The sequence below is a fragment of the Equus asinus genome, chromosome 9 (assembly GCF_041296235.1).
Source record: "Equus asinus isolate D_3611 breed Donkey chromosome 9, EquAss-T2T_v2, whole genome shotgun sequence".
NCBI lineage: Eukaryota > Metazoa > Chordata > Mammalia > Perissodactyla > Equidae > Equus > Equus asinus.
This window is the reverse complement of record NC_091798.1, coordinates 63,167,922-63,183,121: the sequence shown is the minus strand read 5'-3', so window position 1 is coordinate 63,183,121 and position 15,200 is coordinate 63,167,922. Positions and strand designations below refer to the sequence as shown.

At 39.7% G+C, this 15,200-nt stretch overlaps 1 protein-coding gene across 6 annotated transcripts in view; it reads right to left on the bottom strand.

Annotated features, from left to right (window-relative positions):
• The window catches only part of NREP (neuronal regeneration related protein), a 28,347-nt gene that overhangs the window by 2,963 nt on the left and 10,184 nt on the right, over window positions 1-15,200 (bottom strand). For all 6 annotated transcript variants that reach the window (XM_044780097.2, XM_044780098.2, XM_044780095.2 and 3 more), the window contains one exon: window positions 3,138-3,215. In XM_044780097.2, coding sequence (XP_044636032.1) covers window positions 3,138-3,215 — 78 coding nt within the window. The remainder of the gene's footprint in view (window positions 1-3,137; window positions 3,216-15,200) is intronic.

Genomic DNA, 15,200 nt, shown 5'->3' with positions numbered 1-15,200 from the left:
ATGGATAATTCGACTTTAAGAAGTCTTATTTACTGTACAGATTTTCATAGTAAACATCTGGTGTGCCTAAATTTTATGTTTAAAATTCTCAGACTTTGAGAGCATACAACATTTTTAGGATTTATATAAAATCCACTCAGTATGTACTTTAATGCTCCAGTCTTAGATTGTGATTTAGAGGTTGTTTTGGTGTCATTAAATACCAATAGGACCAAATCAAAAAAATTAATTGAAGTATAATTCATCACTCACACATACTTAAGAATCTAGATAAATTTCCAAAAGCATTATATCCAGCAATTCCTTTCAGTTGTGGAAATTATTTCAGTCTCAAAATTTTGGCATACAATCCCAGGATTTAAAAAAAGAAATCCACTGTAATCCTGTTCCCTTTAAAATAATGTTTGTTCTCCTCCCCCATCAACCAGTTAGCATGGTTCAAGATATGACAAACTTAGGTTTGGGACAAATGAAGAATTCAATGGCTGCTAATTGTCATAGGCCATGAAGGAGAATTAAAAGTTCATAAACACTATTCCACTCAACAACCAGACTCTGTACATGGCTGGCCTTAAAACTGCTTACTTCAGTTCAGACTTACTCTGTTCAAAAGGGAATATATAGAACATAAGTCTGTCTCTATATAAAGTCTCAGTCTTACTAATCTTTCACCTGCATGGAAAATACACAAGAAAATGAAGCGAAGAGCTGGCTGGGAACTGGGTAATTAGGGGAGAGGCATTTCCAGAAAAAAAATGTGAAGGAGATTGTTTCAGATTTGAATTTACCATTTTTACTATTTTTTCTCTCTTTTGAGGCTCCCAAATACTCATGTCTTCATTTACTATTAATGTTCTGAGTGCCTACTACGACTTGAGTACTCTATTAGATTAAGCCGACAGAGATTAAAACAGAGACAGAAACAGTCCCTGCCCATTCTGCCCTTAATTAACTTGCTGTATGGGAGACACCCAAATACTTGGACAACGGAAAGGCAATGGAGGTAAGTCACGCAGGGAGGTATGCTCCTGAAGCACCTGGAAGGGCCATAACCCAACATGCCTGTGGGGAGAGGTGCTCCTGGGGAGGTGAAGTTCTGAGAATCTTCCCTTTGGAGGCTGGAATTTAGTAGATTTCAGTCCTTATCTCCTGTCCCTCAGGAGATCTTTCTGACCCTTACTGAAGGAATTTTAGGCTTCTGCAGCAAGGGGAGGGGATACTTTGAAGAGGAGACACAAAGATGTCTCATTGCTTCAGAAGTCAGGCCTTACAAGAATTCAGGCAAAAATAATCGTATCTTCCGCCATCATCCAGCACAGAATGGTGCCTAGAGGACTGAGGAACTTGAGTGGTCTAGAAGACTGGAGGAGGGGGAACAGATGTGTCCAGTGGTTCCCACAGGCTAGTTCTCCTGGGTGCCCCTAGAGCTGATCTGCTCCAGTTGGATGGCCCTCTCTGCTGATGACTATTAGTATGTGAATCCCCTGGTTATGTGCCTTGGACCAAGTAAGTCAAGATTATTTTTCTTATGATTATGCAAATATGTGCTTTTCCAGAAGGAAACTGCTGAAAAAAGGAAAAATATATCATGCCTAAAATACTATTCACAATTTAGAGAAGAAAGAACTTAAAATAACAGAAGAACTGAATCCCAGGATCCATTGTACCAACCACCTAGAGTATGCCTTAATGTAGGCGAGGCCTAGAACCTGGACTGGCCTTCCAAGAGGAAAGGGAGACACTGTTGACCTCACTGAGAAACTTGCCTACTCTTGCTCTACTGGTTGATGTCACCAGTACCAAAGAGAGGACCTCTGGATGCCTGAATGAGGGAGGAACTAATGAAAATACTATACTCTCCCTGGCCCCTTCCATTATCACGTCTTACCCTCAGCTGCTCAGGGGAATTATGGCCTGAGCTGGCCTGGTAAAGAATGTCTAGAGTTAGACTGCCATTGCTAGTGGTATGGTGGTATGGGGGTATGGGGGTATGGGGGTGGTGAGGTGGTGGGGTGTGCGTGTGTTTTAAGTAAAGCTCCAGTATTTAAGCTCACTGTGACTTCTACTGAAGAAGATCAGCACAAGTCTAACTCAGGCAGGGCCAAAATCATTTTGTTCACTTACTTTCCTGCCAATGACTTCAACCTTGACCTTCAGAAATTCTCTGGAAAATTTAAAAGTGATTTAGAATTGTTTTCTTTCATCGTAAACTGCCAGTTGACCCAATCTCTTCAAATTCTGCCTGTCAGTAAGAGACAGGGAATTGCTAAAACCATTCAGGGTAAATAAGAGAGTTTCTCAAACAGTGAAATGCCAGTGATAGCTGGGAAGGCCTCGCCATTGATCAGTTACACTTATGAAACTTTTAAATGGAAATTTTTTCAATGGACTCTATTTTTCTTTATTAATTGCAAAATCAGCAGGTCAGTGGTAAAGAGTACAATCCTCCTGCTTAAGGTCAAATAGATATTTACCCTAACAGGCAAAGTCCAAAGGTATCTACAGTAAAAACTGGTAAATGCTTTTTTGTTGTTTGTTTTCTGGCAGTGGTGCTAAAATCTAAAATGTAAATTTTACAAATTTTCTTAAGGCAGAAAACTGTCACACCTAAGATGTCAGAACCATGAAAGCATGTTTATACAAAATATTTTCAGGCCTAAAAAGTAGAAGAAAAAAATATAATAGTTTTTTATGTTCTTTCTGTTTTGTTTCATGGTTAATATTATCAGACACTCAGGCATTATTACCAGACAAAACTGTCATCATCTTAGACTTTTAAGACACCCTTTAGTTCGATCATCATATTTGAGTTTATCTACCCAGGAATGGAATAAACAAATTAAAATTCTGTAAAACGTACATTTGATAAATTGATTTTACGATTCTTAAATGAAAATTTGCTTTGGACTCTGGAGTTGTCAAGAAAGGAAGACAATGTGAATTTTAAGATTCATAGGACTTCAGGATACAAGTTTTTTTTTTAGTGTATGTTATTTCCAAGGTCATAATAGTATCAGGTTAATGGATTATTGTAGTAAACTATAATGGATATTAAAATAAGAAAGAAACAACTGATTTCTTTGAAAAAATTGCTTCTAGACTGACAAAACATTAACAAAATGGCAGCTAGCACTCACCTTAGGAAGCCTTCCCTCCATTTCCTTGTTTGGAAATGGTTCTTGACTGACCCAGACAGAGAGCTCTGGGTAATAAACCTATAGAGACATAAAAGTACACACATTCAGATTCAAAACAGGATCCACTCTGAAACCACATGGGATCAGCTTACTGAGCTCAATTCTCCTCAAAGGTCGCTTACTTTACAATTGCAACTTAGAGCGCTGGGAAGCGCATCCACTCTTTCAGACTGTTAGTGTGCTTCTGAAGGTACACTGCACTCAGAAGAGCTGGGCTCAATGTCTTCCAAGACTAAGTTCAATGCAGCAGAGAGATCAACCAACGTTATCTTCAGCACACAAAGTGGCAGCTTCATGGCATGACTGGCTGAGAAAACTAAGGCACTGGGGAGGCCTAACTTTCAAAGCAACCCTAGAGCATCCTTGCAAAACTCCATGTTTTATGAGATAAATGTGCCCAGCACCCACCAAACACTGTTAGGGGTACCCCAATCCTTTACTAGAAGGCTCAAGATTATGCACAAAGCATAAGGAGGAAGGGAAGCAGCAGCCTGCCTTCTCCTCAAGTCCATGTGGCCACTGACAACACTGCCCAGCCGCCCGAACGTAGCCAAGTGTCTGAGAGGGGCAGGGAGGTGGGCAGCATGGCCATGAATGACTCTGAGAATACTAGCTGATGAACTTGGGGGTGGGGGCAGCGCTGGGACAAGGCAGAGTGAGGCAGATGGAGGAATTCTTCTTTAAATATCCAAAGGGTTATTATCATAAGGTTGCTGACCCGCTATTCTCCATCCCTGGTAAAGAAAGGAGTAGGGGGTTAGGACTTAAATTACAACTACAGATTTAGGCCACCTCTAAGGAAGAATTTGGTATAAGAATTGTTAAATTACTAAAAGAATTTAGAGAGGAAAACTGTGAAACCTTAGAATCTAACAACCATCTGTCAGGGCTAATTCACATTTGATATAGCCCTGCTTGAAGGCAGGGGAGGAAATCAGAAAGGATTCCCTCCAGATCTGATTCTCTAAATGCTGTAAATAAGCCTCACATTTAATAAATAATATTAAGAATCATACTGAATTACTAGGTTAACAAACAGGCGTCTACGTCGTTTTTGGTTTGGGAAGCACTACATGTGGCAGCCTGATGGCTGGGCTAATGCAATGTGCTCAATGTCCCCATCAATCCATTTGGTCGGGGGTGTGAGGTAGGCAACGGGGATGGCTGTGCCGATCCTTTAGAATAGTCTAACAGTAACCATCTTTGCTCTACTCCAGTAACATTTATGGCACATCCCATAATGTGTTCGCAAAGCAGTTTTGCACACATTACCTAATGTATTCTGACCATAAGCCTGTGAATAGGTCTTATCATTACAGATGAGGAAACTGAAACTCAAGAATGTCACCCAACTTGCCCAATGTCACACAATCAGTGTAGGATAGGTCTCAAACTCAAACCAGGTTTCCAGATTCTAATCTTCAGTTCTTCCCACTATCCTGATGCCCTCAAATTATCCCAGAATGCAAATTGCCTACCACCTTTCTTTGAAAACGACGCCAGTCCACAGCCACCACACACATTTAGGTCTTAAATATTTGAGAGCCCATCCTGCAAGAACTAGAGCTACTTTCTGACTTTGGTCTGGGTCTGCTTCCTGGGCCATGTGGTTCCCCCAACCCCAACCTCTTTCTTCTAGCTCAGCTTTCCCCCCACTTGGCCCAGCTCCTCCTAGGAAAATCCCACTATCTGCCTTGTTTGGGACAAATAGCCACCCCTGGCATTCCGTTTAACCAGAAATGGGTGAAGAAAACAACACTGCAATCTAAAATACACAAGCTTTTTTTACGGCTTAAAAAAAGTCACAGCACACAATATTCCAGCTAGAGATTAATTTTAGGAGACCCCAAATTGGGATCAACTGTGAATTCCCTTACTATAAATAGATACAAAATGATTATGTCTCTACATTACTGCTTTTAAAGGCATGTTTTAAATACAATTAAAAATATTACCCATATTAGCGAGAAATAAAGTTTCATTGCAAAACAATACGTTGATAAAAATATGTGTAAAAACTTAGTAGGCACATGGACGCAACGAAAAGCAAAATCATGTAAACGTTGTTGTTACGTCTGCGTTCTTGTACTTTTCTACGATAATCCATTTTAACAAAATGACACTGCTTTAGCATTTAATTCCGGGTTCAAAGCATCAATACTAAAGCCACCCAAGTCTGATTTGTAGGAAAAAATAGCTTGCCTCTCAGAAGTGATTAAACTTATTATTCTCACAATTTGTTTTTCCAAAAACTTTCCTTTTCTTAAGGAAGAGTCACTGATTTTTTGCCAAAGAACTCAGGAATATGAGTATCTGATAGCAAAACCTACAACTAAGGAAACTTCCTCCCCTACCTCAAATTAGTCCTTATGAAACATTAATTTAGCCACAAATTGACCAAGGGCATTTCTAATTAGCATTTTTCTGGTGTTTGTATCATAAAGTAATCATTGTATACCTTAGGAAAAATAAATATCACTCTGGCCTTCTGGTACATTCTTCCATGGTAGGGATACATGAGTCTCAGAGACATTCTTAAAACCTACCTGGCTGGTCTCTAAGAACTTAATATATCCCTGGACAAAGTATCTAAAGGGGATATTTACACTTCTTTTTTTTGGTTCTGGAAAAAGGGTAGTAGATTATTGGAAATACATGCTACTACATTACAGCTCGGTTCTTTCTTATACCTGTGTTCGGAGACTCCAAAATGAAGGACTTAAGAGAAAAGGTCTATGACAATCATTACTCTTGCTCTCAAATAGCTTAGAATACCTTTGTCCACGCATGCATTCACCAAGAGTTTGTGAAACACCTGCAATGTGCTGGACACGGTTAGGTTCTGGGAGTGCAAGAAGAGAAATATAGTTCCTGCCTTCTAGGAGCTCAAACCTAGGGCATGGGGTAGAGCAGGGGTGGTAGACCCTTTAATAGATCACTTGAAAAGTGTGTGCTATGGGCTGAATTGTGCTCCTCCAATCCATATGTTAAAGTCCTAACCCCTAGTACCTCAGAATGTGACCATATTTGGAGATATGGTCTTTAAAAAGGTAATTAAGTTAAAATGAGGTCATTAGGGTGGGCCTTAATGCAATGCGTGTCCTTATAAGAGGAGGAAATTAGGACACAGACAGACACAGAGAGAAGACCAAGTGAAGACAGAGGAAGAAGTTGACTATCTACAAGCCAAGGAGAGAGGTCTCAGAAGAAATGAACCAACCCCACTGACACCTTGACCCCAGACTTCTAGACTCTAAAATTGTGAGAAAATAAATTTCTGGTTTTTAAGCCACCTAGTCTATGGTACTTTGGTTTGACAGCCCTAGCAAACTAATACAGTGTGCTTTAAGTGCAATTAAAAAAAAAGAAAGAAACCTATAGGTTATGTCAAATGTAACAGCCATTGGAACAGGTACCAACAGACTAAGAAACAAACAAAACCAACATTTACCAAAACATCCAGTAATGCTGTCAAGACAGGAAATGGGGGTGGCATTGATAGTTGCCAGATGCAAGTCAAGGAAGAGAGAAGGTAAGCCCCATGTGGGGAAGCGCCCCTATGGCCAGGAGGTCTCCCTGAAGCTTTCAGGGGCCACAATAGTAACACTGCAAATGCAACTCCATAGGTTCCTGTGCCGTCACATTTTTACCTAGTTCAGAATATTAGGAGCTGACAATGACCCCATGATCGAGGCTTTTGAGTGCAATAGTAGGTAGATCAGAAAACAGGGATAAGTCGATCTACCTTTCTGGAGTCCACTTGTTCTTGCCAGCCCCTCAAGCTGTTTGTTCTTGGTACTTGTCAACTGATGCTCCAAAGGTGGACACATGGCTTTAATTGTACTCCTTTCATTTAGTTTTCTAATTCAAGTTTGTGTTTTTCATTAAGACCACTTAAACTTGCTTTTTCCTTTTTAAACTTTGCTGAGTTCTCGCTCTCTTGGTGGTGGTGGTCATGTGCATCTCAGAAATGCAAGCGTGGGAATATCTTAAAATTGTTGCTTTATTAAATGAGTAAGCCAAAGTTTGCCTTAATCTTCACAAGAGAAGTATGTATTTTTTTAAAACTATCTTCCATACATAAAATAAACAATTGTTTTTCCTTGCTCAAGTAAAATCCTCAAAACCCTCTAGAATACTATTCTTCTAGAAGTCAGAAATCAGAGAAGCTATAACCTCAAAATTAAGAAAACATTGTAAAAATATAGGAGAAGAAAATTTTATTGTTTTAAATTGGAGAATACAAATGTTTTGCTTGAATTCTGAGAAAGGTTGAGTGTTTATGTTTGTCACTGAATATATTAAACGCACCTTTTTCTACAATGCTACATTTATCTCATTAACGACTAGGTTTAAAAACAATTGAACTGACATGAAAAATTACATTGGTTTAAATACACTAATCATGATCCATATGGATTTAGATATATACGAGCAACTCAGGTAAAACCAATTTTTTGCTTTGAAGTACATTTAATATATTTAAACCCACTATGTATTTAAATAGAGTTTTGTAGTGAAAGGTACTATTTCTTACTGATTCTCTTAAATCTATTTGATGGTTGCACATTTAAGTTTCAATTGTCTATCACAGCATACAAGTTGAGAATTAAATGATCATAGGTTTTGCCTTTTAAATATTTCTTTCGAGGCTTGCTTTACTCTCTGGACAATGCATCATGAAAAATACCTTCATTGTTTTAAGTCTATAAGGCAATTAACTTGTCTATGATTATTACTTGGCATCCAAATTAGGAAAATAAAATGAGGGGGGAAATGAGAGACCACTCATACAAGGTCCTTAAAAAAAATGCAAACTAGATTATCACTTAAATTCTTTAACCACTTTTAAACTTCTCATTTCAAAACTTGCTATTTTTCATAAATATGGGCCACATACAAAATCAATCTAATTGACATGTTTCCTTCTAATACACATGTAAAATTTGAAGTATATGTATTTATTACCTGTTTCTAAGTCTGTATTTTCCTCTGTTCACTTACTGTCTTTGTCACTATTTCCTTAGGGAGACTGTTATATGAGAATGACCCTTGAAGGCAAGGTCACGGCTTTATTCAAAGCCAAAGTACACCACATACATATATGCTGCTTAATTAATTGGTTAACTATCTTCTCAGAAACCTGCTATGAAGATGCTGCATGGCTTGGTTGTTAACGACCATAATTATAGTATTATTTTCTGTCCTTGGTGGGGTTCTGTGTGCTTAAAGAATCACACACATGGCCCTTTTTTGACTTAACAAGGATAGGCGCCCACCCCTTGCAGTCAGGAACGCTGACTAGGGCAGCAGGTGTCCGACCTGCATAATTAATTCTTTGAGCAACAAAGGGGTATATTTCATAATCTCTCTTCAGTAATTGTGTGTGTCTGCGTGTGTACATGTTCCATTCTGCCTAATTGGCTGGGAGGCTGTGAAACCTAGTACTGTAATACGAGAAGAATTTACGTGCATATGCATGCACTTCATTTCTACAAATACCCTTTGAAGTGGTGCTATTAAGAATCTCCCTCAAAAGCCACTCTGCACCCAGGTGTTGCTGGTCATGTGAGAGGGCAGAATGTAAACTGAAACCATAAATGAGTTACAAGGATCATTTTCTCTGAACAGCATTACATCAAAGATCAGATAGTGCCAAAAGATGATGCACGGAGCTGTCTCTCTAGACACCGAGCCTTAGAGATCCGCCTAACCCTGTGAATGCTGCTTGGAGATGCAACACACAGTGGAGGAGATGCATTGTACTAGACGGCAGAAAAATAAGCACACGGAACATTGGGCCATTTAGATAATGTACGTAACCTCTGCACATTCTGGGAAGCAGAATAAAAGTGTTAGTTGGTGCCTAAGTTGGCAAACACTCCGGTTCGGGAACTAAGTGAAACGGGCAGCGACCTAATTTAAATACACACGCGCACACACATGCAAGTACGCACACACAGGAGCTGGCTGTAACAACAGATAATTACAAAGAAAGCATTACAAACACATGACTATTGCTCTCAGCCATAAACATCCTCCTGCTGGAAAGGAAAGGATGGCCTTTTAGGGCACTCTTGTATTATAACCCCTGCTGACACTCCCAGCTTTTCTATCGCCTGACAGGCCTTCACCTGTAGAAATGGGGGCGGGGGAGACAGCGACAGTTCATAGCTCACAAATTGGTTAAGCCTATTGGCATTAGCTTTGCTTCAGGTACATACGTCCACTATGGGCACAGAAAATGCCCACATTTTATTAATATTGTGCAGCAGATTATGTTACTGCCCAACATTACATGTCAGGCAGCCAAAAGATTTCTAATTCTTTACTTTGTGAGCTGGGGTGTCTGAAACAAGCTGTGTAGACTTTAACAGTGGAATCCTCTAAATTTACTCTGCTCGCCGTGAAGCCATCTTGAGAGGCCGCTGATGAATATGTGGGAACCTGACAGCTGTGGAATTTTATTTCTAGATTTCAACGAGGCAGAGAAAGGAAAAGGAAATCTCCTCGCTGGCAACAAAATGAAAGTGTTTACATGTGAAATTAATCGTCAGCACAAAGAGCTTTCACAGCCACTCTGTTCCACAATATAATATTCTGCTTGTTTGGCTGCCCAGTCTTTTAAAATTTGATTTCTAAGAATAACAGCAAAGACTTTCAAGAGGAGCAACAAATCAAGTCAGAAGCAAGCCACAAAAGGTTAACATCATCCGACCCTGCTTTTTCACCACTGTTTAAACTAGTCGTTGTGTGAGTTTTCAGGGTTGGATGGTGCGTTGGGTGAAGGCAGGCTGCAGCGGCAGCTGGCTAATTCAATCTTGGTGAACACGGAGGTCAGCTGTAAACATCTGTGTTGCGCCAACTCCTCCTCTCATCCTAGCTTCATTCCTTTCCAATGGGAACATGCTTAGCACAAAGCAATCCACCTAAAGACTCCATAAATCCAAAAAAGGGAGTTACTGATCGAGGAATTCTCAGATTTCTGCCAAGGCACCCTCCCCTGGACTGGAGGTCAGCCTGGTACAGTAATCAGAGCCAAACTGTGGACTGGACTCAAGGAATTAAGTTCAACACTTCAAATCTCGACTTGTAATGGGCGATTTTTCTTTTCCGTGATGAAGACAAAACAAAGTACAAACAGCTGATAACAGCCCAAAGTAAACCAGGAGAAAAAGGACAAGAATAAAGCTTGGAAACAAAGCTCCTAAGGGATATCTAAGAAGAGATTTTCCAAAGGAAGGGAGAAAATAAAGCAGCTTTTTAAAACTCTGGTTTGAGATTAAGCAGTTTGTGAATGAACAATAAGAAAGTAAAGGCCACAAAATAAGATATTTGCTCTTTTCAGCAGAAAAAAAATACTGGCCTTTGTTAACTCACAGCAAAAAAAACAAAAGAAAAAAGAAAAAAGGCCCCTCAGGCATTTAAGCACAGCATAAGCTTTTCCTTGCCCCTATGACCTCAACAAATATGTTAATGGAGTCTTTTACCTCCCTGGAGTGGAACCAGAGTAAATATTTACTTAACACATCTGAGTTCTAAGTCTGGACCACCTCATTCCCTTATATAAATTGGTTTTCATTTGTAATCAAGAAATTAGAAACACTACATCTTGCGAGGCTTCTCCTACTTTTAAGATGAAGGAAAAGAAAGAGAAGGGAAGGGAAGGAAAGAAAACTATATTGTGCCCCAGAACAGCAAACAGCACTTGTGAATTTTTGAACGGTATTCTCTGCCACAAACGAGAGTAATGCTGTTGATATGCTTTCCAATACTGGACATCTGGAGTTAGCAGGACTTTTTCCAAACACATTCCAAAGTTAATAGAAAACATCTAGACTTGCTTTTATTAGCTAGTTTAAATAATTTTAGGTATGCTGGGTTTCACCTTCAAATAACTATACGAAGTCTGATTTCTACTCACCAAGAATGCTATTTTTTTCCTCTTGCCCAAAAATTACTGTGCTATCCTTTAAAATCTTAGGAAAATTTTTACCAACAACATGGAAGAATAAGTCCTCAAGAATCAGATTTCTTTAGTTGAAGCCCTCAATCAGAGGCGAGTGAGATAAGTACTTATTTATCTAGACATAAGGATTTTGGATTTTTCTTGGTCTAGGTGGATGATGAGATAGCCAGTTGCTTTTGAGGAGTTTGTGGATATCTCAAAGCATTCCTCTTGCAGACATGTGCAAGACTGAGCTTTCTAGAAAGTGTGCACTTGCTCCCAAAGTGTTCACTCCAAAAGAAACTATTCACTCTTTCCATCAATGCACCCTCTTCTGCTGGCAGCCGCAAACCCCTCAGCATTTAGCAAAAGTTATTTCACAGCTCAATGCTTGCCTTGCACTGTCTTGATCACTTAAAGACTGATCTCTCTTCAACAGCAAACAGCATCATAACAGATCACCAAATTGGGAAGGAGAGTGGTTTCTATTGTGGGAGGATGTAACTAAAATTGTTTTAAATCAGAGGCTAGTTGATTATCTTATAAGAAGTTTGGCTTTAAGAAAAGGAAAAATATAGGCAGATTGTATCTGCATGCTGTAAGTGCTCAGGTCACAAAGGCCACTAACAGGCTTCCAATAACCTGTCCTCTATGAAAACTGGCAAAAACTAAATGTTCAAGAGGATTAGAATAAGATTAGGATGGATGTGCCCCTGTACACCACCTGGATTTTCAGCCCCACTGGGTGAAGCATGGTCCGATGCAGCAGGCTTCTCTCTGTTGAGGGCTCCATCAGGCAGTGCCATGGAAGCAGAGAAGAGCTAAAGGGGCAGCCACCAGCCCAAATCAATAGGGTATTTCAGGGCTGGAAGTCAGTGAAGAAATGAATATCTCAAGGGTTGTGACGATAACTGCAAAAGGAATGCCAAATTAGGCGACTAAGTTTCCTGCGATGGGGATCACCTATTCTAACTGTCATGAAAGACAGGGCTGGAAATTCAGATCTTCGTTCCAAGTCCTGACTGCATTCTCCAACAAGAGAAGACTTTGACCTCATCTTTCTCATTTTTCCCCCTCAGTTTTTCTTCCATTGTAAACCAATCATCAAAACTAGACTTCTCCAAAGGAAGAGAGCTAACTCCAAGCAATGCACGTGAGTTGTGGGAACCCACACAGGCAGAGTATGCAAATCTGGGGACCCAAGTTTTCTGTGGAAATGCGTACGAGAGCTCACTATAATGTTTTTCTTTTTTAATTTCAGGCCTATTCTCCAGGTGCACTTCTAATCCTCACAAAATCCTGCTATTTCAAGGATGAAATGCATCAATATGTGTAAAGCGCTGGCAACAGGGTGAGGCACCTAAGGAAGAGGATCTGGGTTAGCTGTCATTATCCTCCTCACCATTTCACACACAAGCATACTGAGGGAGAACAGTCAGGGAGCCTGCCCAAGGTCACAGAACCAAGAAATGGAGAAGACAAGACGGAAACCCAGCCTCTCCTCTCACAGAACACAGTCTGTCGATATCCATCTTCTTTGCTATTTTCCCCAGAGCCACATGGAGCGCCGCCACGAGGCCCCCTGAGAGCTGGAGTGTTTCAATCGCCCAAAGAGGTGTTGAGCATCTCCATTGAGTGTCCCTGTGATGAAAGGTAGATGGATTTCCGACACCTACTATCAAGAGTAATTTTCTCAAAAATATTTGTTGCTCTGCTGCCTGTGTTTCTGATAAATGACTGCCCTTCAAAAATAACTTACCTAAAAAAAAAAAAATTAGCACTGTTTGAGGGCAGAGAGGTTTGCTCTCCAGTGTCCACATGCTGCTACAGCTGTTAGGGAAAGCCTACTCTTAGAGCAGCGACTTGGGCTTGGTTCCATTAGGACCTAGGATCTAATTAAACCCAAGCAACACTGGTCATCAGAGTTTCGTCTTTTCTCAATTTTCCCTGGAAGGAAATGTTCATCACAACACAAATATTTAGCAATCACTGAAGCTAATTACAAAGGACATTTGCTGAGAAACCAAATTGTTTTAATATGACCCCCAAATGAACTCTGAAACAACTTCTCAGATGGCCTGGCCATGAACAATCTACTTCAACATATCTTTCTTTCACCAAACGCATTTGAAATCACGTTCACTGTAACTTCGCTTTTCAAAATTTCAGTCAATTTAAAAACAAACTGCTTAGTTAAAGGAGAATTAAAACCTTAATGGTCTGCAGATACACAAACCATATAATACATAAAAATAACGAAGTGATCCTAGTTGAAGAGGAAAAAAATAAACACTTATTAGACCAGAGAGGCAGTGTATAAACTCCTAAGAATGGTAATTTAGAAAGAAAAACAAATTTAATCTGACACCATTGGGAAACTTTTAATTAATGTAGTAGACAGTCCAGAGACAGTCCTAAAGACAGAAAAACAGAAAAATGGAGATGGGATAATAAGTCAATTATTAGGTATTACCATCACGGAGGTACCAAATAGCAAATAAGAAGATAAGTAGCATCTGATCTTAGATTACACGTAGAGTACGGTACTCAGTCACGGTCAAAGGCACGGTGTCCCTCTGACTGTCTAAACCACAGAGGAACAAGCTGATCAATTTAGTAAAAATTCACATTAATTATCAGATGAATTGTTTCTATGATGCCAAAAAACAAATTTAATTGAATTTCTGATTGAATTGATTGTGACAGTGTAGACAGTTAAGCCTCACATAATAAAATTAAAGTTTAAAAAGCAGTCCTCATAAAAAAAAAAAAGGGAAAAAAATAGGCTTAATGAAGATGAAATGAAAAGATGTGGAGACTTGGCTCCCAGACCTTGATAACAAGATCAGAACAATTTAAGATTGTATTATCAAGAAGTGAGCAAAATATTCAAGAGCCAGGGGCATTTCATGATGCATAATTAGAGCCAAGTCTCCACAGGGCAGCATGAAATGGAGACTCAGTTATGGTCCAGAGCAGCCAGGCTTCAGACACAAGCAAATCCAGGTATACAAGGATCAAAACTATGGAGAAGGGCTCAGAGAAGATGTGGGCAGAATTTTTGATGCTGTTAACTGAATTGGTTGGGTATATAATTTCAATTATCCAATCAATTAATCAAGAAATATTTACTAAATACTTTCTGTTAAGTATTGACTATTTGGTAGGTAACTTTCAATCCTACAGAATGAACATCTTATTAGTTTGAGCTGGAGGCATCAAAGTAGCAAAGAAAACAGTTTTTTCAGAAAAGCTTTTTAAGACTAAGCCATCAAGTCCTGGGACATCTATTCAGGAAAGGACTGGGCTAGTTAATTAATTCATCTTTTCAAATTCTCAGTCTCTTAACCATACAACAAGTGGAAGTCCCTGATATTGCACGTTTCAAATAGTGGGTCCATTCTCTGCATAGTATTCATTCTTTCAGCCAGTATTAACTGAGTCCCTACAATGAAGCAGCCACTAGGCTAAGTGTTCAACCACGTGCTGCCAAACCCACCCGGCAAGACATACTGAGATTCAGCAACTGCCTGACAAATGTGCACAAAAACAGACTTTCAGATGATGGCCCCAATAAGCCTTGTGGGCAACTTTCACTATGAGGACTTAGTGAAGGGCAGGAAACAGTACTTCTTGGAAAAGTACTTAATAACAATCCTTACTTGGGTCATGTTTCTAAGTACCTTAGTCAATTAGTTTTATCCATCTAACTACTGACTCCAGTTTTTCCTTGACAGTTCTGAATGTCGGCTGCCAAAGATGCAGTATCTTCTCCTAATTTCTACTCTTTCCTGTCCAAGAACAGGTTCTATATCCGACACTGATTTTATCCAATAAAAGCGTCCTCAAAAATGCCTAGACCCATTTCAAACACAACGACTTTTGTAGATTTCTCCCTTTGTAGCCACTGGCCTGCAGTACTTTTCCCTGCTGGAATTGTATCCAACACAATTCAGACAGGAAGGCTGCTACCTGCCCCAGTAATCAAAGAACAGTGGTGTGTGATGGTGATCTGAGGAAGGGCGGGAGTGGAGGGAGGAGAGCCAGAACTGGGC